At 53.9% G+C, this 26,033-nt stretch overlaps 1 protein-coding gene across 5 annotated transcripts in view; it reads right to left on the reverse strand.

Moving 5' to 3' along the window:
* The window catches only part of LOC133357400 (LIM and senescent cell antigen-like-containing domain protein 1), a 47,384-nt gene that overhangs the window by 4,395 nt on the left and 16,956 nt on the right, over positions 1-26,033 (reverse strand). For 3 of the 5 annotated variants that reach the window (XM_061575313.1, XM_061575312.1, XM_061575314.1), the window contains exons 2-10: positions 9,053-9,212; positions 8,634-8,700; positions 7,698-7,818; positions 6,924-7,073; positions 6,352-6,502; positions 5,210-5,302; positions 4,375-4,423; positions 3,242-3,317; positions 2,436-2,649 (exon numbers count right to left, since the gene is read on the reverse strand). In XM_061575313.1, the coding sequence (XP_061431297.1) occupies positions 2,508-2,649; positions 3,242-3,317; positions 4,375-4,423; positions 5,210-5,302; positions 6,352-6,502; positions 6,924-7,073; positions 7,698-7,818; positions 8,634-8,700; positions 9,053-9,212 (1,009 nt within the window). In that variant the 3' untranslated portion in view covers positions 2,436-2,507. Of the gene's footprint in view, positions 1-2,435; positions 2,650-3,241; positions 3,318-4,374; positions 4,424-5,209; positions 5,303-6,351; positions 6,503-6,923; positions 7,074-7,697; positions 7,819-8,633; positions 8,701-9,052; positions 9,213-12,285; positions 12,806-26,033 lie in introns of those variants that run through there. The other 2 variants (XM_061575310.1, XM_061575311.1) reach the window with 2 other exon arrangements.

A 26,033-nucleotide genomic window follows, 5' to 3' on the forward strand; every position in this document is an offset into this window, starting at 1 on the left:
ATTACGCGTGCAGGAATAAACATTTAGTAATTTGTGTATGTGGCAATTTATTTTTTTATTAGGAAGCCACTGGAGGTATGCACTTTTACATCTAGATTGCAAACTAATTTCTTTAGAACTGATTTTTGTGTTTAGTTTGTTGTTATTTCCCTGCACCTCCGATTTGCATGGTTGGCTACGTACGGTGTGAAAGAAATTTAACATACATACCTTAAACTAAACTATAAGCCATTTTATTTTACCAGGTAAGGCCCATTTCGCCAATGGCTCTATTTCAGGGAGAAGCGAGACCTGGCCACACGTGACAAGAGCTCATCGTGGAAGTGGCTTATCACACGTGAAAATTTGTAACAGCAGCCAAATCATGTAAACGCAGCACGTTGTTTCTAAATGTGGAGGGGGTCCAAAATCAGCGGAACCCAGAGAAAGATTCACGCGACCTCCACGGGGAGAGAGAACACGGGGACTGCAACAGGCATCGTCAGGGTCTGGGGTCGAACCCACGACCTCCTGCATAGCAGGCGAGGGAGGTAACATTTCCTTGCCACCGTGCGGCCTGCAAGCCACTAAGGCGGCGCTTACACCCACCACCCCTTTAAAGAAACGGACTCTTAAATCGAATCCCCCGATGCAAAAAAGGTGACGTCACATCGGAGCGCAAGAAGGGAGCATCTGTTAGCGGCTACATCAACAAGCACGCGTGCCGGCTTTCACGAACAATATTCACGGTCATTCGGGTCACGTTGTGCGAGCGAAACGTGCGTCGTACACCCTCCTTCACCCGACACGGCCAATTAACCATTTCGCGTCATTGGTTTTTCTTCCGATTCTGTTCCGATCATGTCGTACGTCATCAAAACGGAACCGGAAGAAAAAATAAATAAAATAACTTTGTTGGTACCGAGGCTCCCACAAGGCCATGCGGGAGGGCGTGTAGCGCAGTTTGGCGCCAGATATCATAGCGTGCGGTCGTGTCGCTACGGTTCTCTGCGGTGAGCACAACGTCTTTAAAAACAACGGCGATACACCTCTCTACGTAAAATTAACGCCAACCGCTGGCACGTTCCGAGATTCTGTGGTGAACGGGACACCCTGCAACTTGTAGATGTCTCTGAACGGGAAAGGGTTAAAAAAACAAACGTGCGTTGGCACGTTTGTGTTCACAGTGACGACTTCATTCAATTGGCCGTGTCGGGTGGAAGAGATTATACAACTTGCATTCTACTTACACGACCATCTGACCCAACAAACGTGCTGCTTAGATCCTTTAAATCACTCTTTAACCTCGCTGGGATTGCGCGAGGTCACGTAGTGACGTTACATCTCATGGGGTTACTTCATCGTTAAGGTCAGACGACTCTCATCAGTTTGTACGGAGAGAACGGTTGCAGAACGCAGCTCAATGGAGCAGCAGAAATCCCTGTAATCCGTACGCAAAGCGGCAAGGTGAGTGTAAGCCAGTGTTAGGAATTGAGAAATCACAGACATTCTAATAATATGGCAAAAACATGTAAGGCCATGATGAAATGACCAAGCTGTCAGGCAACTATTACTGTTGTTTTGCTCGTTTAACCAAAACAGTCTCGCCGAGTCTCACGACTCCTTTTCAGGAGAGTCCTGCCAAGTTTTCGCAGGCGGGGTGAGCAGTGTTGCTGTGTGTGAAATCCCAACTGAGTAAACTGCAGATAATTTTTTTGAGTATTTGCAATGTTTTTTACCAATACCGGTTGGAGTGGATCTATGTATATTTTATTAGCTATGGGAGGAAACCAGGCACCGTGGTGGCTAGATGTTAACTACCTCGCCTGGTATACAGGAGGTCATGGGTTCGGTCCCGACCCTGACGCCTGCTGTATATTTGGAGTTTGCGTGTCTCTCTCGCTGTGGTCGTGTGGATTGTTCTCCGGGTCCTCCGGGTTTTCACTCCACATTTAGAAGCACGCATTTAAGATTATTTGGCTGCTCTAAATTTCCACGTGATAAGCCACTTCTCGTTGGGCTGTCATTTGTGATAGCCGGGTCGCTTCTGAAAGAGAGCTGCATAGCTCAGTGGGCCTGACCTTGGTAAAAAAAAACAAAGTTTAAATAGTTTTAGTTTAAACCGGAGAATTCGGAGAAAATCCGTGTGGAACAGGACGGAGAACATACAAACTGCACGCGGAATGACGCCCAACGTCGGGAATATCAACAGAATTCCAAAATCCGCATTGTCCACTGTTGACAATTGCCCGAGCTCCACGATCCTGCAACTGGGATGCGTGGCCAACCCCACCGGGGAACGTTCGGCACGGAGGAGAAGCCGGCGAGCACGGCGATCGCTTTGCGCGACGGGAAAGAGAGGGCCTGACAACTTGGTCGCCCATCGAGGTTGGCGCGGAGGAGCGAGCAAAGAGGTCACAGCAAAGAGAGGTCACGCAAAGAGAGGTCACGCTAACAGATCGTGGCGGTGGCGGGGGAGGGGCCGGCAGGTCGGCGGAGGCCGAAGGTCGCAGAGCAGTCGGCCGCCGTCAGAGGCAGCCGTCGCGGCGGCCCTTCTTCTTGCGGCGCTCCTTGCGCTCGCGCCGCGCCAGGCGGCCACGCAGCTCCGACGGGAAGCGCTCGTGGCAGCGGCGGCACACGGGCTTGAGGTCGACCTCCACAAACTTGGTGCTGGGGCCGTGGAGTCGGCGAGGCCAATGGGCGGGGGATGTGCGTGCGTGCGTGTGTGTGTGCGTGTGTGTGTGCGTGCGCGTGCATGCGTTGTGACCGTGTCGTGAGCGTGCATTATGTGCGTGTGCGCGCTCGTGATAGAGCGTGCGTATGCGAGTTCATAAGTGCGTGTGTGTGCAGAGTAGTGTCCGCATGTGCGCGTTTAATAGTGTGTGTGTGTGCGTGTCAGCCAGCGAGTGAGCCGGCGATTAATTAAGTGAGCAAGGGAGCGAGCGAGCCAGCGTACGGGCGAAAAAGAGAGAGAGAGAGAGCGAGGGAGGGAGGGAGCGAGCTGATGCTCGTGAGCAGCGCGAGTAGAGCGACGCGGTGCGTGGGGGGCGTGGGGGGGGGGGGTCGGATTTGGGTGGGGAAACGAGAACGGAAGACACAGGTGAGAAACGTGGCCGCGAAAACCGAGACAAAACGGCGGAGAGGAAACCGCGCACGCGGGAAACGGGGCCGGAGGTGGCGGCAGTCGTAGAAACATGAACAGTGGGAGAGGTGCGAGGGGGGACGAGGCGCGGCGTGGCGAGCGCCAGTGGGCAAAGCTCACCTGAGGGTGAGCTTGGCGTTGCAGGTGGAGCAGGAGAAGCAGCCCACGCACCAGGCCTTGTTGAGGGCCGACACGACTGCGGGAAGACAACACGGCGGTTATGGCGCCCATCGACGAACCCGCCCTCGATCGCTCGCACGGACGAGCACGCGCGCAACCGGAGTTCGATCCCCGACCGCAGACAACATCAGCGGCGGAATATGTACAGGGACAGGACGCAGGAACTCTCCACGGGAGACCTGGGGTTACGCGAGGGTGGATGGCAGATGGGAGTGTATGTGTGTGTGTGCATGGAGCGGTGGTGCAGTGGTTAGCGTGCTGCGCTGTGAAACCGGCGAGCCGAGTTTGATTCCGGCTCGCTGCCAACATCGGTGAGGATTCGCCGAACGGGTTCTGGACCTCACTTAGGTCAACTCGGTCATAAATGAGTACCTGATGCAGGGTGTAAACATTAGCATTGGGGGAGACAAAGGCGGCCGGGCTTGGTGCTGTCTACCCGCTCCCTTAAGTGTGCCGTGTCGGCCTTCGTTAGGTGTTAATCGCTAACAGCACTTGCCCCAACAGACCGTTAGAGGCTACGCGGGGGATCTTAGTCTTTGTGGTGACCTCAACATGCAAGAGGCCGGGGACGCGCCGCACAGGCCCCGAGTCGCCGTGCGGTCTCTGGGCGCTACGCAGTCGGAACGCACCTCCACTCAACATACACACAAGGCAAAGATTCCCCGTATAACCAGACTGTTGGGGCAAGTGCTATTAGCGAGTACCTATGAAGGCTGGAACGGTACACGAGGGGGTGGATGGCCAGCATCACGCCCGACCGCCTTTGTCTCCTCAATGGCAATGTTTACACACCGCACCAGGTACTAATTTGAGGCCGAGTCGACCTAGGGGAGGCCCAGGACCGGTTCAAATAATCGTCACATGTTGGCCGTGACCGGGAATCGAACTCGGGTCCCCGGGTTCTTAGCGAAACACGCTAACCGCTACACTACCGCTCTCCACATACACACACACACATGCCCACTCACCCCCGCACCTCCGATCAGCATGGCTGTCGACGTACAAAGGTGCGAAAAAAGCTCGACGCACACACAGTGATAAACGGAGAGGACCAGACGGAGCCCGCTACTCACCATCTCCCTCGATCACCCGGTTGCACAGGTAGCAGACGTCGCCAAACAGCTGCGGAGAGACGGCGAGCATATCATCTATATGTAGAATAAACATGTAAAAGCCGCGCCCGTAAAAAGAGCGTCGGACGTTGCTGCTGCTGCGGTGCAACGAGGCCGAGCGGCAGCGCGCTCGCCACTTGCTAACGAGGCTCGTGGTTGGAGGCACACGCCCGCCCTGGTTAATACTGCGGGGTTTATCAACCGTGAACGTACGACGCGCCGTCCGCTTACCAGCGGACGGTGCAGATCCTCTGATGTTTATTCGGTAGACGGTAGAGCATTGTGTGCCGGTGTCGCAGTGGGAATTTTACCAAATAAAAAAAACCATTTCCGCAAATTACTCAACAGGGGATGAAACGGTCGGCAATGCGGCCTCTCTGCTGTCTGGAGTCTTAGAGACGCGGGGAGTCTTTTGTGTTCCCTAAATAATAATCATGTTAAATACATGATGCCATGAAATCACATGACGTTAAAATGGAAAAGTTGACGTTTTCATTTATTCACTCGCATGACATCAGGACGGCCTGCGGTTAAATCACGGCGGGAGAGCACAGCTGAGCCAACATTACAAATGAGAGGGAACAAAAAAAAAACGAGTAAACCGAGTGACTGTCGTGGACCCTCGCGAGACTTGGCGAGGCCTCCCCCCGCCCCAGTAAACGCGACAACGTTGTTGGCGCGTTGCTGGAACCGTTGGGCCAACGTCGGACGGACGTTCCATCTTTACTAGGTGGGCGAGTAAGCGCACACAAAGGGAGAGCGGGCGGGCGAGCGGCAAGCGGGTGGGCAGCCTCACCTGATTGTAGTGGGTCTCGCAGTACGCCAGCCCCTTGCGCTCGTAGTGGCGGTGTCCCAGGAACGGCTTCTCGCACTTGGCGCACACAAAGTGCTGCGGACACACCGACACGCCGACACACCAGCACATCAACACCACCCGCATCACCGACACACCAGCACATCAACACCACCCGCATCACCGACACACCGGCACTACGACACACCAGCATCACCGACACACCAGCATCACCGACACACCAGCATCACCGACACACCAGCATCACCGACACACCAGCATCACCGACACACCAGCATCACCGACACACCAGCATCACCGACACCACCACGACACCGACACCACCACGACACAGAACAAACGATGGTGATCGCGGAAATCCAACAGCCGCTCCCGGATGCGTCGCAGGCAGCAGAGGCATACGTGGGAGTCTAGAAGTGCAGTACAACAATAGATTTTTGCTATGCTGTCCCCTCTGCTGCCCCCACCAAATATTCCTGCAGCAGCCCTATGACAATGGCGTGTTCACACAACGCGTTTTCGCTGTAACACTCACACACTCACCCACTCTCTCACTCATTACACTTACCCACTCACACTCAAACAAAGAGAAAGATCCCCCGTATAGCCTTAACGGGCTGTAGGGGAAAGTGCTGTCAAGCGAGCACTTGTGAAGGCCGGAACGGCACACGGGGAGGTGGGTGGCCAGCACCACGCCCGGTCGCCCTTGTCACCTGAGTGGCGATGTTTACACACCGCACCAGGTACTCATTTGAGTCCGAGTCGACCTAGGGCAGGCTCAGGACCAGGTTCAGATAAATCGTCACCAGTGTTGGCGGTGAGCGTGAATCGAACTCGGGTCGCTGGGTCACCAAAGATGCGCTTCTGCGGCCGTCTGGAACGCTCTTCCTTCCGATATTAGGAAGCCACTGGAGCTATGCACTTTTATATAATTTCGATTGAAAACTAATTTCTTTAGAACTGCTCGTTGTGTTTAGTTTGTTGTCCTTCCCCTGCACCTCCAAATAACGCGGTTGGCTACGTAAGGTGCAGATGAAGTCCCAACACACACAAGGAGGTAGCGCAGTGGTGTGCTAACTGCTACCGTGCCCCACACACACACACCCACACAGAGAACACCATACCTCCACGTGCCACTGCTTGCCCATGGCGTTGACGACGCGGCCTTCGATGGGGCGACGGCACGCGCCGCAGATGGGGATCCCCATCTTGTCATGGCAGGGCAGGCAGTAGAGCTCCCCCTTGAGCTCGCGTGCATCGGCCGTCAGCTCCTTGCTGCACGCGCACACACACGCACACAAAGATCCCCGTGTAGCCTTTAAGTGCTGTTGGCGAGCAACTACGAAGGCCGGCACGGCACACGTGGGGGTGGGTGGCCAGCACCACTCCCGGCCTTTTTGTCTCCCCAGTGGCGATGTTTACACTCCGCACCAGGTACTCATTTGAGGCTGAGTCGACCTGGGGGAGGCACATGACCGGTTCAGATAATCGTCACCGGTGTTGGCCGTGAGTGGGAATCGAACTCGGGTCGCCGGGTTCGTAGCGTAGAGCGCATGACCGCCACACCACACTCCCCACACGCACACACGCACACACACGCACACACACGCGCACACACACGCACACACACGCGCACACACGCGCACACACACCTGTGAACACAACACAGACCCTACAGCGCGATGAAGCCACGTACCCGCAGTTGGTGCAGTTGAAGTGGTCCGGGTGGTAGGGGTCGTTCTTGAAGAGCAGTGGCTGCTCGTCGATGATTGCGTGGCACTTCTGGCAGATGTACTTGCCCAGGCCCTTGGCTTTCTCTCGGTTGTGGCACGGGCGGCACAGGTGTCTGTGGTGGGATGGGTCGTGCACGCACGCACGGATAAACACGAGTCAGACGCACTGCTTGGGCAAGTGCTGTTAGCGAGTAGCGTCTATGACGGCCGGCACGACACACGAAAGGGTGGCGGTCCAGCACCACACCCGTCCACCTTTGTCTCTCCAGTGCCGATGGTTCCACACCGCACCGGGTGCTCATTTAAACCCGAGTTCACATAAGGGAGGCTAGGCCAGGGCCGGTTCAGATATTATCTGTTAACAGGAATCAAACTCAGGTCGCCGGGTTCGTAGTGCAGCACGATAACCGCTGCACTCTGCTCCCGTATCAACAACAAAAGCCATTCGCCACTAAGTGGCGGTGATGTCACCATGGCGCTTGTGCCAGGCAATGTGCACTTTGATGCCACGTGAATTGTTGAAATATCACTGGCAGGAGGTCACAGGACCGACCCAGGTGCCATGGGTAGACTGACTGAGATGACTGGCATATACACGTGCGCACACACAGGCACGCACAGACACGCACACACGCGCGCACACACAGGCACGCACACACAGGCATGCACACACAGGCACGCACACACAGGCATGCGCACACGCACGCTGTGCGATTCGGCGAGCATTGCCCCCTCACCTGCCGGCGTTCTTGACAAAGCCGACGTCCGCCAGCATCTCGCTGCAGATGTTGCAGCGGAAGCACTCGGGGTGCCAGCTGTTGTTCATTGCCTTGATGACCCGGCCGACGATGAACTCGCCTGATTTGGGCGAACGGACGGACGGCGACACGCGCAGCGCCGCACGGTCACGGTCGACGGGAGGGGGAACGGGGGGTGGGGGAACGGGGGGCGGGAGAACGGAGGGCGGGGGAACGGGGGGTGGGGGAACGGGGGGCGGGGGAACCGGGGGCGGGGGAACGGGGGGCGGGGGAACGGAGGGCGGGGGAACGGGGAGTGGGGGAACGGGGGGCGGGGGAACCGGGGGCGGGGGAACGGGGGGCGGGGGAACGGAGGGCGGGGGAACGACGGTCGGACCCCAAAACAAACAGAAAGCATTGCGCACGTGCAACGCTCTGGGCCCCATTTGAGCCGGCGTGGCGGACACGTGACCGCCACGCGTTCCCGTGGTTTGTGAGCACACCTCGCTCGGCGTGTCGTTATTCCCACATTAATCGTAGTGAGATTCTGAGTGGCCAAACAACCTCAGAATATCACATTTTGGATTTTATTATCGTTACTTGGAAAAAGTCTCAGCTCTGAGAATGTGAAATCGCCGCACCCTAGCGTGGATAAGAGGTCACTTGAAGGAATCTCAAAACTAGATCTCTGATATCCGCTTCTGTGGGCCGTTCTCTCACGGGGGGCGGTGCGCAGTTCCCTGCCGTACTTCCGGATGGAGACATCAGCTCACGGCACGACCACGCCACCGATGGAATCGGATTGGAGAAAAAACCGACAAAACAACTTCTCGAAAGGTCATGTGGCACACACGTGCCCACGTGCGTGTATAGCGCGTGTGCGCGTATGTGGGTGTGTGAGTACGTGTTCGTGTGGGTATATGTGTGCTTACTCACCACACTGCCCGCAACACGGAGCAAAGAGCATCTGGAAGTCGTGCTCGCAGTATTTCCTGCCTTCAAACTGAAACACAGACACAGCGAGAATGACATGCTTCACATCAATCACTTGGTACTAGTGGTCATCACTGTCGCACGCTACGAGCGGTAGTCACTGTGACGTGGTACTAGCGGTAGTCACGTGGTACTAGCGGTAGTCATGGTGATGTGGTACTAGCGGTAGTCATGGTGATGTGGTACTAGCGGTAGTCATGGTCTCGTGGAACTGGCGAGTCACAGTCACGTGGTACTGGTGAGCTGGTGAGCCAGTGATCTGGTATACGGATGAGTCGGTGAGTGTGTGAGCAGGTGAGAGGGTGAGTTAGTGAGCGTGCGAGCGTGCGAGTGGGCGTGCGAGCGAAGTGCCGAGTCGTCACCTCGTAGAAGAGTCCGTCGGGGAACTGCTGGAAGCACTGCGCACACACGAAGCAGTTCTCGTGGAATAGCTCCCCGTTGCTGTTCACGATCCGCTCGGTGGCGGCGAACCCGGCCTTGCAGCGTTCGCACGCCGCGTTCGCCAACGCCGACGCCATGTTACTGTAACACAGAGACAGAGACGATGTTCTACTGGGTGTAGTACAACGCTGACGCCATGCTACTGTAACACAGAGACGACAGTCTACTGGGTGTAGTACAACGCTGTCGCCATGTTACTGTAACACAGAGACAGAGACGATGTTCTACTGGGTGTAGTACAACGCTGTCGCCATGTTACTGTAACACAGAGACAGAGACGACAGTCTACTGGGTGTAGTACAACGCTGACGCCATGTTACTGTAACACAGAGACAATGCGTGCAGTACACAGACCACGAATCTGTAGCCATTGAGGCAGGTGCTGTTAGCAAGAGCACTTAATCAAGGCCAGCACGGCGCACGAGGTGCCCGAGTGGTGGTGGGTGTGGCTAACACCATGCCTGGTAGCCTAGAAGTATTAACTACTTTTTATTCAACCAGGTAAGGCCCACTGAGCTGTCTAGCTTTATTTCAAGAAGCGACCTGGCCACAAATCATGGCAAGAAGTGGCCTATCATGTGGGCATTTATATCAGCCAAATACTCTAAACTCGTGACATTGAGTCTAAATGTGGAGGGAAAAACCAGACGACCAAGAGAAAACGCAACCACGGGAAGAACACAGCAAACTCCACATGTGCAGGCGTCAGGGTCGGGATCGAACCCACGACCACCTGCATACCAGGCGAGGTAGTGAACATCTCCTAGCCACCGTCGCGCCCAGACAGAAGACAAAGATACAGACAACGATCCCCCCCCCCTCCCCATACAGCGTCAACAGCCGTTATCGTGCAGCGGCTATGAAGGCCGGCACGGCACACGAGGGGGTGGGTGGCCATCGCGCATTCACGAACCTCGCCGGCTCCATAACCAATCGCCAAAAACAAGAGAGGCATTTTCCATTCACGTCAACACACCCACCCCTCGCTCACTCAGCTAAGGCTGCAGGGGCACGAGTGCTGTCAGCGAGAACCTATTTATGGTCACGGGCACCGCTGACCCGCTCGCTCGCTCCACCACGGTCACCCAGGCAGGGCGACAATCAGCAGAGGCACAGCCTCGTCGTCCTCCGGTGTTCACAGCAGTCGCTCGCAGTTGGGAATCGAACTTGAATGTTCAGTTGGGAATTGTCTGTGTATGTGTGTGTACACACACACACTAGTGTCTGTGTGTACACACTAGTGTGTGTGTGTGTGTGTACCGTCTGTTAAGACTGTACGGGTGGGGGGGATCTTTGTCTTTGTCGTGTATTGTCCGGATTAGAAGACACTGCGGAAAGTAAGACGCACCCCATATTTGTACCCAGTGTCAATAAAGTTGTACAATTCTGGTTATAAAGATCCCCCATGTTGCCTTAACAGACTGTGGGGGCAAGTGCTGTTAGCGAGCACCTATGAAGGCCGGCATGGCACACGAGGAGGTGGGTGGCCAGCAATGCGCCTTTGTCTCTCCAGTGGTGATGTTAACACACCGCACCAGGTACTCATTAGAGGCCGAGTCGGCCCTCAGCTCGGGACCGGTTTAGATAAATCATCACTGCTGTTGGCCGCGAGCGGGAATCGAATTTGGGGTCTCCAGGTGCACAGCGCGCAAACCTGCTACGCCACCACTCCCCACAATTCTGGTCACTCACACACAGACGTACACACACACTCGCCTGCTGGATTATAAGCCACGCTCGCGATCTCTAGCTTTAAAACACGGGAGAAAGTGCGGAGACTGCGGTGATAGGCGGTGGTTGCGGCGATGGCCCTTCTTCACAGCAGAGAGAGGAGTATGGTAGCACAGTTGTTAATTATAGAATGAAATCATCTCCTCTGGGTGTGTACACATTCACGTGAGATTGCTCATCGGCTGCACTCGTGGCCTCAGCCTGTGTGTGCTCCGAACTAAACTCCACAAACGCAAACTCCACGATCACAAAACTCCACAATCACCAACAACACAATCACCAACTCCACATTCACAAACCCTACAAGCGCAAAGCAGACTTCTGCGCCTTCACAGCGACACACAACAGGAAGACGTCAGTACAGCCGTGGATTGTTGATTCAATCTGTGTGCAGTTGAGAGTAAACCCTCCTCCATCTGTATGTATGTTGAACTTCTTTCACATCATACATAGCCAACCGCGATAATCGGAGGTGCGGGGGAAGGACAACAAACTAAACACAAAAATCACTTCTAAAGAAAATAGATTTTAATCTAGATGATTTCAAAGTGCATCGCTCCCAGCGGCTTCCTAATATTGGAAGGAAAAACGTTCCAGATGGCCGCAGAAGTGCATCTGAAAGCGTGCGATGCGGTGACCTAGGGGAGGCCCAGGACCGGTTCAGATAATTGTCACTGGCGTTGGCCATGAGCAGGAATTGAACTCGGGTCGCCGGGTTCGCAGCGCGCTAACCACGACACCACACTCACCCACTCTCACCCCTGCACAAGAGGGAGAACATACAAACTCCACAAACGAAGATGCCCGAGTCAGGAATTCAACCCAGGGGTTGCTTGCTGTGAGGCATTAGTGTTACCACCATGCCAGGCCATTATCACATCGTTATTTACAAACTCTTTTTATTTTACCAGCTATGGCCCACTGAGCTCCATAGCTCAGTGGGCCATAGCTGGTAAAATAAAAAGAGTTTACACTATGACTCCTTGCAAAAAGGTGTCAGTTTTGTTGCCAGATAGAAGGGTAAAGAACCAATTATCATAAAAAGAGTTTGTAAATAACGATGTGATAATGGCCTGGCATGGTGGTATGATAGCTCAACGAAGTGAATCGTCATCATCATCGCGTGGAAATGTACAGCAGCCGAATACTCGAAATGCGTGTCGATTTTAAACGTGTAGGGAAAAACCGGAGGACCCAAATAAAAAGCCACGTGAGCACAGGGAGAGAGACACGCAAACTCCAAATAGACAGCAGCAGGCGTCGTCAGGGTAGGGATCGAACCCACGGCCTCCTGTAAGCAAGGCACGGTAGTCAACATCTCGCCACCGTGGCGAGATGTTGACTACCGTGGCCCGAAGCGCACAGCACCACGGCGGCCGTGCCAGGGCGGAGGCTGGGCGGGACTGCGGCGTTGGCGGCTCACAGTTTGGCGTAGAAGTCGCAGAACTCCTTGTAGACGCGCACGTCGCTCTTACGGCGCTGCACGCGCGACCGGGCGACCTCCCTCGACTCGGGCGGCGTGGCCGGAGGCACCGCGCTCATCGGCGGGGCCGGGCCCTCGGTGAGCAGCACGGCCGTCTCCGGCACCAACCACGGCTCTTCCGCCTCGAACGCGGCCTCCTGGTGCTCTGGGATGGCCGGAGGCCGGCCCGACGACGACTGGGAGCCGACCATCTTGGCAGGAACCTCCCCGGAACGTCTCGACGCGCGCACTTCGATTTCACCGACGTGGGGAAGCGCTGCCGCGAGCGACACTATTATTTTTATTTTAAAAATGTAGCTTTTTTCCTCTTTGTCTTCTCGGGCCAGGAGAAATGGGCACGCAGAAGCTGTGCGGCGATGCCCAAGCGGAACCCCCGGCGACGCTCGGGAGGAGAGACTTCACATCCGCTCGTGCAACGACGACTCTGCTGAGGCACCCGGAGGAGCGAGCGAGCGAATGACCGCAGCGTCCTCGCTCGAGCTCCCAGCACGCCTCTCACCGCCCCCCCCCCCCCACCGGCCCCCACCGCGGTCCGCACGCCCTCCAACGGCCCCGGGAGCGCCAGTTCACGCGCTCCGCTATTCATAGCGGAGCGGTCACGACGACAGGTGTCTGGATCACCCTCTTGGGCTTGCGGCGACGACGACGACGACGATGACGAACAGGGGGTGGGGGGTGGGGGGAGCCGTACCACTGCCCAAATTATTTTTTGGAGAACTCCCCACGGCAGATTTACGAGGCGACGCATTCCGAGATCGCCGGTGTCGCGTTTTCACGCGGGGGGGGCGGGGAGCCTGGGCCCCCCCTCGCCTGTCGGCAGCGTCGCCCGCGCCACTCGTCACGCCATCATCTCCACCCCCCCTCCCCCGAGCAGCGTGGGCCAGCGCCAGCGGCCGTAGACGGCGAGGTGGAGGGGCCGCCCGCAGGGTCGTCAGCGCAGGCTTGTGCGCTCAGAGCCATACGCTCCACATTTTAACTTCCTATGCCCTGTTAATTTATAGGTGCGCGCGCGTTTAAAACTCCGGAAGGTGCATTAGGTGTGCGCGTGTTTGTAAGACCAGATTTTTATAACTTTACTAACCAAGTTTGGGGTGCGTCGTACTTTCCAGGTCGTCTTATAATCCCGGAGAATACGGTCATTAGTTTGTTCCACTCCAAAAGGGAGCGCTGAAACTCAAAATATGAGCAGGAAATGAAAGATGAGGTCCTGTTTACTGCCCTCACATCGTGGTGGAAATTCTGCATTCCCACTGGAGGCTTCCCCACAACTTGGTACACATTTTCTCGACCCCAGAGGGACGATGGGCCGAGCCAGCAATTCATCTGCACCGAGATGTGTGGTGCCGGTGTTGCCGCACCGAGCCTGCAGCGCACGCACATTGTGATAGCAAGGGAGCGAGGGCTGGCTGACAAATAGCCCCGGGGCTTCGGTCTACAGTGGAAATAGGTGGCAACCACTGCACCCACCACCGCCACCGCTCACACCGCCACCCCATTTAACTCCCTGTGAGCGCAGCGACACCGCCGCCAATAATAACTCTGCCTCGCCTTGTAGGGGGGGCGTCAGGGCCAGGGGTCCGGGGCAGGGAGGCCAGGGGAGAGGAGAGGGCCAGAGGAGGGAAAGGCCGGGCGATATTTAAGTCCCAGGCCGTTAAAACACGCGGTGGTTTGTTTTTTCTTCATGGGGAGTTCGAAAAAATCAGCGCGGCTTACGAAAAAGAAAACCACGACCCAAGTGGTTTCTTGGGCAAATGAGGCAGCGGTGGAAATTCCACATTCCTATGGCAGCAGCGAGCGTTTTCATCGGATTACCACCACTCTTGACTTGCTCACAAAGCGGTACTGGTTTTATTGACCTCCCCCCCCAAGGGCAGGAGTTGAACTCGCAACCTTGCGACCGTGAGCCACTCGCTCTCCAGGCGAGCCGCCCGGCCAGGAAGAGACGTTTGCGACAATGGTTGATCATCACCGTCCGTGACTGGATGGAATCAGTCACATGTCGACTATTTTGACCTAAAACTCATTTCTGCGTGCATTTAATTCAACACCTACACGGGCTGGTCTCATGTAAGGAGCGTTCTTTGTACGAGAATTCGCTATTTTAATTTAGACCCATTATATATATTTTTTACCCGAAACGATCGCTCAGCGAGCGCAGACCGATCGAACGACACGCGGCCCGTGGCGGCAGCGTCCCGCGGCTCTTTCGTTTACCGGCTGCCCTGCGTGGCCCTGCGCGTGTCGTGGTGCGCGCTCCCCCGCTCCCCACCCCCCAGCCCCTCCCGCCCCCCAGCCAAGTGACGAAGTTTTGTGAGCAGTTCCATCTGCTGCTCGTCGCTGCACCGCGTCCGCCGTGAGCTGCTGCGCGACGAGGCCGGCGAGTGGGCCGCGAGCGGAGAGGCCCGTTCAGGCTCGAGACGAAGTGAGGGGAACGATGAAGGGGAGACGCCCACCCCAACTTTGACCCTGCCTGAACTTGGCCCAAGCAAACAGAAACAAAATCGAAGGAAGGGCGGACGGACCGGCCCATCTACGACTCGCCGTGATCGGAACCACGAACGTAGCGGGGAAGCGAATCGTGCGATGCGCGAGGCGATGCCACGATACGCGAGGCGATGTTGCGCTACACTGAGCTGTGTCTTGAGAAACAGAGGCAAGTGTCAGAGTCCAGCGTCAGGTCAATGCCACCTACAACCTCTACCTCCACCCGCTAACATCCTTCCCATCAACTCCTCTCAGTCTCACAACACTACTATTCTGCTGTACAATTGGCAATTCTTTGTTCAGCACCTTGGTTGAGGCGCTATGCAAATTAATATAAGAACATCTATCGTTCAAACAGAAATTCCAGGCCCCTGCAAGCACCGTGGTTCTTCATGTGTAGCAAGTGTTACATTTTATATTTTATTACTTTATTGTAAAATGACGTGTATTGTTCAGGTTAGAACACGTTGTTCAAGAGTGTGAACATTTTGATGGGAATACGACGATCGCTTAACGAGTTTTCGATTACCGGACAATATATATTCTTGGGGCTTTAAAAATAGAAAATAAATAAATAATCTTGCTTTTTTTTTTTTTTTGATCTACGTGGCTTTACCGAAAGACCCAAGAATATGAATTCCTGCAGTCACGAAAGCTTTAAGTCAAGATTTACCGAACAATGTTCGTGGAACGTATCTCACTCGTGAGCCGAGACAAGCCAGGCTGTGTATATATAATGTATATATATACATGTGTATATACATATATATACATGTATATACATGTATATACATATATACATGTGTATACATGTATATATATGTATATATACACACTGGACGTACTATACATGTGTTTACCTTGACCACAAGTGTGTGTACAATTTAGTCTGCATGGCTTTCCAAATTAAGTTTCATTCAAGTCAGCATCGGTTGCTCGAAACAACAGCTGACCAGAATCTCAGGTCAGAACATTCTAAAAGCAACCAATCTTAACGTTCACGATGAAGACATATTTAAAGATGATATTATGATACTGTTGATGATGTTAACATAGATGACAACAATGATGATGTTGATGACTATGACAAGGATGGTGAATGCAATAATGAAGGTGGCAATGTCGACAACAAAAATGATGATAATGATGCCGACAAGATGAAGATGATGACAATGACGGTGACAATGATGGTGATGATGATGGCAATGATGGTGATGATGATGATGATGGCAATGACGGTGACAATGATGGTGATGATGATGATGATGGCAATGATGGTGATGATGATATCGACAAGTTGACGATGAAGATGAGGAGCAGCACCCACCTCTGGGGAGTCGCCGTGGGTCCAGGCTCCTTGGGCCTCACCCAGCGACGTTGGAACAGAGCGGAGGACGCGAGGGGCTGGAGGTTCAGCCCTGCCATGTGGGTGAAGCCTCAACTCGCCTCGCCCCAACACCTCACCCCAACCTCACCGTCACCTCAACTCACCCCTCCTTACAACACAACCTCGCCTCACCAGGCCCGCGGAGCGTGGGCTGGGAGAACGACGCCACCAAACCCAAGGTGTTCGCCCCCTCGCCACTCGGAGGGCCTCCGGCCCCCCCCCCCACCAGCCTGCGAGCTGCTCGCGTGCCCCCCCTCACCGGAGGCCCACGACTACAACCACAAAAACCTCGAAAGGATCTTCCCGCTCGCGCGGTTCGTGTGGCACGCACGCGTCGTTTTGGCTCGTGGGCCTGCGCAATGTCCGCGTCCGAACCTCGGGACGACGAGACCCCCCGAGGGCTTACCACCTATTTTCGTTTATTTTTTTTAAATATTAAAAAATAGAGAAAGCGCGCGTGTGTGAGAGAGACTTAGAGGGAGAAACGGGGATGCAACACTTCGGCTAGAGATTCCTAGAAGCCGCTCCCACGCCCCACTCCACCCCCTTCAGCCAACGGAGCCCTCGGACTCCCGGAGACCTGAGCAAAGTCGCCGATAAATAATCCAAATTCCAGGCAACTCTCCTCGGACGGGACGGGCTGCGTCGTCGCGAGGGGGAGGCCGCGGCGCTCGCCGGCCCGGGGGGGAGCGGCGGAGGCCGGAGGACTGCGGCTGAGACGGCACCGTCGGTGCCGCACGCTCGTGAGTGGGGATCCTTGTCACTTCAATTGTCGGTCTTTAGCCTCCTCCTCCTCCTCCTCCGTGCTGGGGGCACGGGGGGGGGGGGTGGTCGTAATGGGCGACCCCATGGGCAAGTCTGACTGCAGCCACTGTCTGATTTTGTGATGTATATTTTCATTATTATTATCAAACATCAAATCGCGATTGTGCACAAATGTGGAACTGTCAGCACGAGTAGCGGCACGTCGGGGCGTGAGCCAGCCGGCGGGTTTGTTCAGAAGAGATTTCCACTCCGCGTGGGTGGAGCGGCATCATCATCTGGTGAAGTTAGCACGCGCGTGCGCACTTCCAATTGTGTACGTATGTACGTTGAACTTCTTTCGCACAGTACGTAGCCAACCGTGCTAATCGGAGGTGCGGAGAAAAGATAACAAACTAAACACAAAAAGCAGTTCTAAAGAAATTGTTTTCAATCCAGATTATTTAAAAGTGTGTAGCTCCAGTGGCTTCCAAATATCAGAAGAGCGTTCCAGATGGCCGCAGAGGCGCATCTGAAAGCGCGCGATGCGGTGATCATCTTTTTTCGGTGGCCAGCCAAAATCCGCCACTGCGAGGATGTCTCGAGTTCGCCTGGTGATGGTTTATGCTCCCCGACGAGATCAGCGAGGTATCCTGGCAACGAGTGAGACCTTATCATGTACTCGTTCGGCAACCTACGATTAGCATGGTTTAATACGTACGGTGAGCAAGAAGCTCAACGAACGTACACACACACGCGTGCGCGCCGTTCAACCGCGGTCGGCTCGCCCGCAGGCTTCCCGCCGTCCTTCGGGTCGACGGCAACTTTACAAACACCGACCTGGCTCGTGACGCGGAGAGCCCAGTGGCGGCAGAGGCGGCGGTCGCTGGGGCCCGCCGGCCGCGCGTTTCGCCGCCTCGTCGCAGAGGTTCGCGGTTGGAATCGGGGCCCCGGTTGTTACCGCCCCGGTTAATACCGCCGCGGTGTGCGGTCACCACCGAAGACGACCGCGCGCCCGCCCCGTCTGCTGCACGGCGAACGTTAACGGTCCCGTGACGTCGGTCGGAAAGAGTCGGCCCCCCACTGCCCTCCGACTGGCACGGTTGGCTACTACGGTGCGAATAAAGTTCAACGTACGGTAAGTACGTAAAAGAAGGCAATGTCTCAGGAAATAAACCTTCATCGTAGCACGTCACTGTGCAGCACAAGAGCCAATTGCATGTCTCTGCTAAGAAGATGAAAATATACGTATGTAGACTGGAGGAATCCAGTATAAATACATATTCTGTGAAGGTCCTTTTCACAGGTGTACCAGTAGGGGCAGGTCAGAACTTTACAACAACAAACAAAACAAAAAACACGATAGTGCAAATTATAGGCGAGGTCAACAAATCCCTTTCAGAATATATGCAATAAAACTAAAGATTTTTTGTAATCTTACTAGGTAAGGCCCACTGAGCCATTCACTTATTTTCAGCAGCGAGAAACGGACACAGCCCCGACCTATCGCCTGCTACACGTCTTCCCTTTTACGTCCACAGGGTGACGGAACAATGCGCTGAGTGTATCAGGTTAACCTTTTTGTCAAGGTTAATCCCCAGTTTCTGCATTCGATTCCTCATTAAGTTCCCTTATTTATTAACTCAGAGCCGACGGAGGGGATTCCGACTGCAGGGTTGACCCCGTTGTAATTTTCTTCCTGCAGTGGCAGGGATTCTCGTGTTTGTTTTTAGTTTGTTGTCCCCCCCCCCCCCACGCATCTCCGATTAGAGTGGGTGGCTACGTACGGGGCCAAAGAAGTTCCACGTACGTGCGCACGTGCGTTTATTATTTTTACGACACTCAGAAAGTCAAAAACCGAAACCAGAGTTTGCGCATTTGCTTGCTTAAACAGTTGCTGCTGAAAGACCGAGGCACCTACGATTTATTTATTTGTACGCGGAGATGCAGAACGGGAGCCCTGCTCAAACCGTGGTTTCTTAAGTTGGAATGTGCCGAGAGTCAGCAGGGAGAGCGTCGGTGAAGCGACAGCGCCGTGGAGTGGTGGGGCGCGAGCTCTCCACCCTCCACGCGTCTCTCTCCCTGGGCTCAGCAGCAACACGCTTTGGTCACATGACAGAGGAGGCGGAGACCAGAGAGGGAGAGACGTAGCGAGCTTACAGACGAGACACTGGCAATTACACAGAGATGTAGCGATACGACTCAAGAGATATGACAATGGATAGAGATGTAGAGATCAGTCTAACACGTCGTGGGGCTTTCGCGATCAATATCATTCATGAGAGGTTTTTTGGGTTGGATCGCGTAAATATAAATGTGTCGTTAAACACCGGTGTGCTGAACCAGTAACCAATTATCATGTTTTGTTTACGTGACAAACCTTAGTAATTGGCTGTCGGGTGGTGGCGGGGTAAACAACACATTTATATTTACGCAATTTAATAACAAAAAAACTCTTAAAGATATAGAGATGAAAGGAGAGACATTGATAAGAGGGAGAGATGTCTGTATCTCCTCTGACAACTCACCACAAGAAGTTGACAGAAGAGACGTTGGCAATAGACCGAGATGTCGCGAGATGACAGACTGGATACAGCCGAGCTGGAAGGCAGCAGCCAGGCGGTGAGGCCGACGCCACCAACAATTGCCCAAGCTCTGCAGTCCTCTACATGTGGAAGTAGATTTTTTCCCCCCCCCTTGAGCCAATGAATGAGTGTTTGACATACTGGTAGCATTTGTTAACGCACCGCTCGCGAGCAGTGCACCCCCTCGTGTCAAGCACGGCGTCAAGCCTCCCCCGGAGAGAACGAGCCCACAGGAAACGGATCACCCACCGCCTCCATCCACCCCCCCATCCACCCCCCATCCACCCCCCATCCACCCCCCCGCTCCCCCCCCCCCTTCTGCCCGTGGAGGTACCGACTTCCTGTTTGCTCGGCAAGAGGAGATTTTCCGTGCGCCGTGGGGAGGAAGCGCGTGGAGGTCACCCCCCTGCTTCCGGTCAGCCTGCCCCCGTGGACGTCCCGCACCGATCTCGTCCTCGCAACGTCCACTCTGTACGACAACTTCACTCGCGGCCGCACCTCCCACGTGACACCCTCGTCTACCGAGCACAATGACCAACCTATATCTCCGTTTCATGTGTCGCGTCACACAATTTGTAATAGTGCTACGATCGACGTCAAATTATTATGTGCGCTACGGGTAATTTATTTTTATCATCGATATTTTCCATTTCTCACGTGACAGTTGATTTTGTTATGGTTTATATTTGCTACTTTGCTGTCATTTATTTTGTTTTCATCTTGTAATATTGGTGACCAGTTCACGCTTGCAAATGACACGATCTTGGTGCCTCACCTCGCTAAACAAACTCAACTTGAATTGGAATTCACTCATGCGACTCAATCATTTGACCACTCACCCATCATCTCACTCACTCATTCAATCACCCACTCGTTCGCTCAATCATTCACCCAGCCACCTCTCACTCATCCACTTTACTCATCTACTCACTCGAGATCTTAATCACCTCACTGGCCCACTCGCTCTTTTGCGCATAAGGCCCATCCTGGTCTAGTGAGGTCTCGCCTGGTGACACAGAATCAACGAGACACTCGCCATCGACGACGCGGTGAATGTCTCACCGCTCCCTCGCACGCCGCCGCTGTTTAAGCAGCCAACCACGTGGGCAGTGGCCATGTGCACGATGCCCCCACCTCGAGACCGCGAACAATGGCCTTTTTAAAATTAATATTTACCTACCAGAGCAAATACTTTGAATGTTTTTCTCTTGCCATATTATTGTCGGGTCCCTATGTAATAATGTTCCAGGAGACTTGGACGCCGGGGTTGGAGGCACACGTATTTATTCCGTGTCAGGTACAGCACAACACTGGACATACAACACTGGAGGGGGTATCAGCCCCCTCACCCGTCTAACTGGAAATACACACTCTAGCTACGCCTAGCCTACCTCTTGGTCCTCCACTAACGGGCTAGGGGAGGCTAGCTAGCCCAACCCTGGCAAGTCGGGCTTACGGCACCCGGAGTCCCAGACAAGCTCTTACAAGAGTACCGGCTCTGGCTCTCGGGGCCACGCCACTGGCTCAATCCTGATCGGCCCTGACAAGGGCGGCGATCCAGGGGAGTCCAGGGCTCTATCTAGACGATCTTCTGTCTTCACTGGTTAGCTTCAACCTCTCTCCCCGAGCCCTCCGGCTCATCCCCTTATATACCAAAACCCCCGCCGAGGGGTGGGGCCCCTGGGGGATCCCAGCTCCGAGTCAGCCCCCCAGGCTGCCCGGTGCGGACGTCGCTGGGAGCACCTCCCCGTGCACCGACATAGCCACGCCCACTGTGTTTCTTTCCCGTGTGATCCCATTGTATAACAGCCCCTCCGTAACACCCCTACATCTATATAAAAGGCTTGGCATTTCAGGATCCCTCCCCATTGGAAAGTTTGTAGATCTGCCTCTGCGTGCGGGACTGAAAGGCACCACGGTGGCTAGGAGATGTTAACTACTTCGCCATTTATGCAGGGGGTCGGGGATTCCATCCCTACCCTGACGCCTGCTGTATACTTGGAGTTTGCGGTGTCTCTCTCCCTGGGGTCACGGGGATTTTTCTCCAGGTCCTCCAGTTTTTCACTCTACATTTAGAATCGACATCGCCACACGAGTCTTTAACTGCTGTAAATGTCCACATGATAAGCCACTTGTTCGAACTGTCATTTGAGAGCCAGGTCGCTTCTGAAAAAGAGCTACAAAGCTCAGTGGGTCTTACCTGGTAAGATAAAAAAAAAGTTTCGATAGTAAAAAAGTACGTAGTTGTTTAGAATGTTCAAGAAGAAAAGTGTTTTCACCTGTCACCTGACTCGATCCGTTTTGCTCGCCAACATGACGATTCGTATTAGTGTTTTGGGTCAAAGATCACGTACTCTGCAAGCTACTAAAAGCTCTTGTGCGAGTTTAGCTAAACACTAGCCCAAAAATAATTCCTGGTCTTTCTGCAAAAATTAAGGAAACATCCGTAAAGGAAGTGCTCCTGAAAGTTTCCTTTGGCTCCGGTGATCAGTAAAGCAGAGAGCTCGGACAAAATAAACACGGGTGACGCAAGCACACACACGGACACACACACACGGACACACACACACGGACACACACGGACACACACACACACACGGACACACACACACACACGGACACACACGAACACACACACACACGGATACACACACGGACACACAAACACGGACACACACACACGGACACACACACGGGCACGCACTGCACTTCGTTTAATTTCTCTCTGTCACATTGGTGACCCAGTGTCACTCTTGCAAATGAGAATATCACGGCTCTTTTGAGCCGCCACCTGGTTAAACAAAATACACTCAACTAAAACCCCCAGCAGCAGCAACGCGTGTAAACAACGGTCAACTTCACCACCCACCCACCCCTCCCGGGGCTATGAACAACTCCGACCTACATTTAGCCCAATGGAAACACATCTGAAAAGCCTTAGGATCAGCATTTCCCAAACGTGGCGCCACGCTGGCGAGATGTTAACAACCTCGCCTGGTGTGCAGGAGGTCATGGGTTCGACCCTAACGCCTGCTGCTGCATATTTGAAGTTTGCCGCGTCTCTCTCCCCGTGGTCGCGTGGAGTTCTCTCCGGGTTTTCCCCTCCACATTTAGAATCAACATCACTCCAGCGATACATCTCCACGTGATGAAAGCAACTTCGTTGAGTTATCAATTGTGGCCAGGTTGCTTCTGAAAAAAAAGAAACATCGCTCAGTGGGCCTCATCTGGTAAAACTAAATAGTTTAGTTTATTAGTATGGGGTATGGGCCCCCTCCCCCCAGGTTACCGAGGTCAGAGAGCACGGGGAAATCACGTGGCCACCGCACCTGGAGTCAATGTGCTGTTTGGCAAGGCATTCGTTTCATGTTTGGGGATCAGTGTGTTTTTTACGGATTCGAATTAACGACGTCCATATCCCCTAGGTGACGGCATGAGCCTTGTTCAAGGTGACATGAATCCAGGCAAGAGGTGGACAACCTACAGAAGGTGGCCGTCCATGGACCGTGTAAGTCAACCCACTGTGGTGGCCTGCGCTTCCTTCAACAGAGGAGGGGGAGGAGGAGGAAGAGCAAAACGACGCAAACTCTCTCCACTGAAGCCCTCTCATCGGAGCCAGCAGCACCAAACTTCGACACCGCCATGTGGCTCATGAACATACGGGCTGCTGCCATCGTGCGAAAGAATAAAATAACAATTATCGTTCCAGCTAGGGGCTAAGATATCTCACTTGGGGATATTTCACGCAAACGACCAACGGGACTTCTGCATCTCTCGGGATGACGTGACGGCAAAAACAGCCGCCCATTCCGACGCAAATTCATGCGGCGCAGACCCCGAGCAAAAACAAATCCTAGATTACATCGGAGCTCTTTCCTTCCTTCTATGGTCAGCGGGCGAGTCGGCAAGGCCCCGTCGCAGCCGCTGCTGCAGGCGCGCGCTCGCCCACACGGCACCCCATGCCGCTCCATCCCCCCCCCACGCACCTCCGCCAATGCACAAAGATCCCCCCCACCCCACCCCGTGTAGCCGCAACAGACCCGTTGCGGCGAGTTGCTCAAAGTGATTCAGAAGAGGCTTTTGGGGGGGTTCGATCGCATAAGTATAAATGTGTCGTGAAACCCGCCACCACCCGACACAGCCGATTAGTAAGATTGTGCCAGGTAAACAAAACGTGCCGATTAGTTGCTAGTTCTAGATTTGAACCTTTCGTGACTGCAAGGATTCATACTCTTAGGTTTTTTCGGTAAAGTCACGTAAGTAAAAAATAAAATTAAAATTAATAAAAGTAATAATAGAAAAAAAATAATAAATCACGACGTTTCATTATTTTATTTCTATTATTACGTTTATTAATTTTTATTGAATTTTTTACCTATGTGACTTTACCGAAAAAAACCTTAGAGTATGAGTTGCTAGTTGAGCACACCGGCGCGTTGGAGAGTAAAACTCACGACATTAACAATTAGAGCACCGTGACGTAACGCCGGCAATTACAACCAGCATCATCAGGCGACAAGCAGAGTTGTGCCGAACTAATAACTAATTGGCATGTTGACCGATTGGCTGTCGCGGGTTATTATTATGGATATTGGTTCCAAAAGCCTCCGACTACTACCCAGCGTGACACTGCTCTCGGGGAGCCGCCACGGCACAAGCGAGCTCTCTGTTCGCACCGATTTTTACTCGCTTCAACCTTTGTACTTGGACGTTTACATCACTGCCTTCATCACATCGGTGACCCGGGCCAGTCACTCTTACAAGCGAGGCTGGTCCCTGGTCTCTGGAGTTCCCGACTCGCTAAACAGATACACGCTCGAGTCTTAAAACGGGGGTGTGGGTGGCTTGAACAAAACTCGGCTGCCTTTATCTCCCCGGTAACCGATATAATGCCGAGTCAGCCCACGGCTGCTTTCGGATATTTCTCCACCGATGTTGGCTGCGAGCCGAGCCCACAGCGGTGCGCCAACCACGATACCGCCGCTCCCCACGCACGAATGCACGTTGCACCAATAATAACAATAGCCGCCATTCACTAGTAAATGGCAGTGACATCACCACAGCGCGTGTGCCAGGCTAGGTGCACTCCGAGGTCATGTAAAGCATCCAAGGCTCGCTGCTGGCAGGGGGTCACAGTCCCAAGTGCGGTGAGTTCACCGACGTGCGACAAACGACAAACACGTCACCTGCGCTCCCCCACCGTGCCAACTAGACGCGTTTTAGTCGCCCGGAGCTCCGCTCGTTGTTGTGGCACGCACACACCCACAGCGATCTGTGTACAAACGGAACGGGCATTATGTTTCGGGCAGGCGTGATGGTCGACACGTAGGGGCGGTTAGCGGGCCGCGTCTGCTCCACTGCGCCGTCTCACGGACACTGTGCGCGCGTTTCCTTTTATGGACAATTCCACATTTTTTTTCCCATTCCACAAATGGCAACACGTGTGCACAAAGACAAAGATCCCCCGTGTAGCCTTAATGGACTGTTGGGGCAAGTGCTGTTAGCGAGTAGCACCTATGAAAGCTGGCACGGCACAAGAGGGGGTGGGTGGCCAGCACCAAGCCCGGCCGCCTTTGTCTCCCCTGTGCGATCTCACCCAAAAAACATCATCATGGAGATACAGTCACTTATCCACTGCTGCACAATAAGCGCAGACCGATTTTCTGTAAGGCGACAAGATAATGATCGGTTGAGCTACTTGGACTGTCATGGCCACGTCCTGTAAGCGAGCCCCTATCACGGCTAACGCTCACGGAGGAAGAATTGTGGCCAGCACCACACCTCGCCACTTTGGTCTCCCCAGTTAGACGGTGCACACTTAATGCCAAGCGGACCTAGAGGAGTCCCAGAACAAAGTCTGCCATGAATTGGCAATGTTGCGCGAGGCCAGGAAGTGAGCCTGCTTTTTCTGCGATTGTAAATTAAACAATTTTTTATTTTACCAGGTAAGGCCCACTTCGCTTTATAAGCTTTTTCAGAAGTAAACTGGCCATCACAAATGATAGCTCAACGAAGTGGCTTATCATGTGGAAATTGAAATCAGCAGCTGAATACTTTAAACGCACTATGATTCTAAAATGGAGGGGAAAACTGGAGGACCCAGAGAAAAATCCACACAATCACGGGGGGATAGAGAGACACGTAAACTTCACATATACAGCAGCAGGCGTCAGCGTCAGAATTAAACCCACAACCTCCTGAATACCAAGGCGAGGTATTTAACATCTCTCCACTGTGGAGCCCCTTCATAAACACATTGCACTCTCTCCACTAATACCCCTTTTCCACTGGAACATCCGAGCCGAGCCAGCATGGGGCCCTCATGGTTGTGGGTTTTCCACTGCCGTACAGAGCCGGAACCAAACCGTGCTACGCTGGCCTCACGAGACATCTCAAATCTCGCTCGGGACCAAGCAGGGCCAGGTGGCAAGGCTCAAATGGCGTAGCAGCAGCAGCAGCATGAGCATCGCCAGACAATTTCAATTTACATA

Source organism: Lethenteron reissneri, chromosome 58 (assembly GCF_015708825.2).
Source record: "Lethenteron reissneri isolate LAM-NWPU_2019-01 chromosome 58, ASM1570882v1, whole genome shotgun sequence".
Taxonomy (NCBI): Eukaryota; Metazoa; Chordata; class Hyperoartia; order Petromyzontiformes; family Petromyzontidae; genus Lethenteron; species Lethenteron reissneri.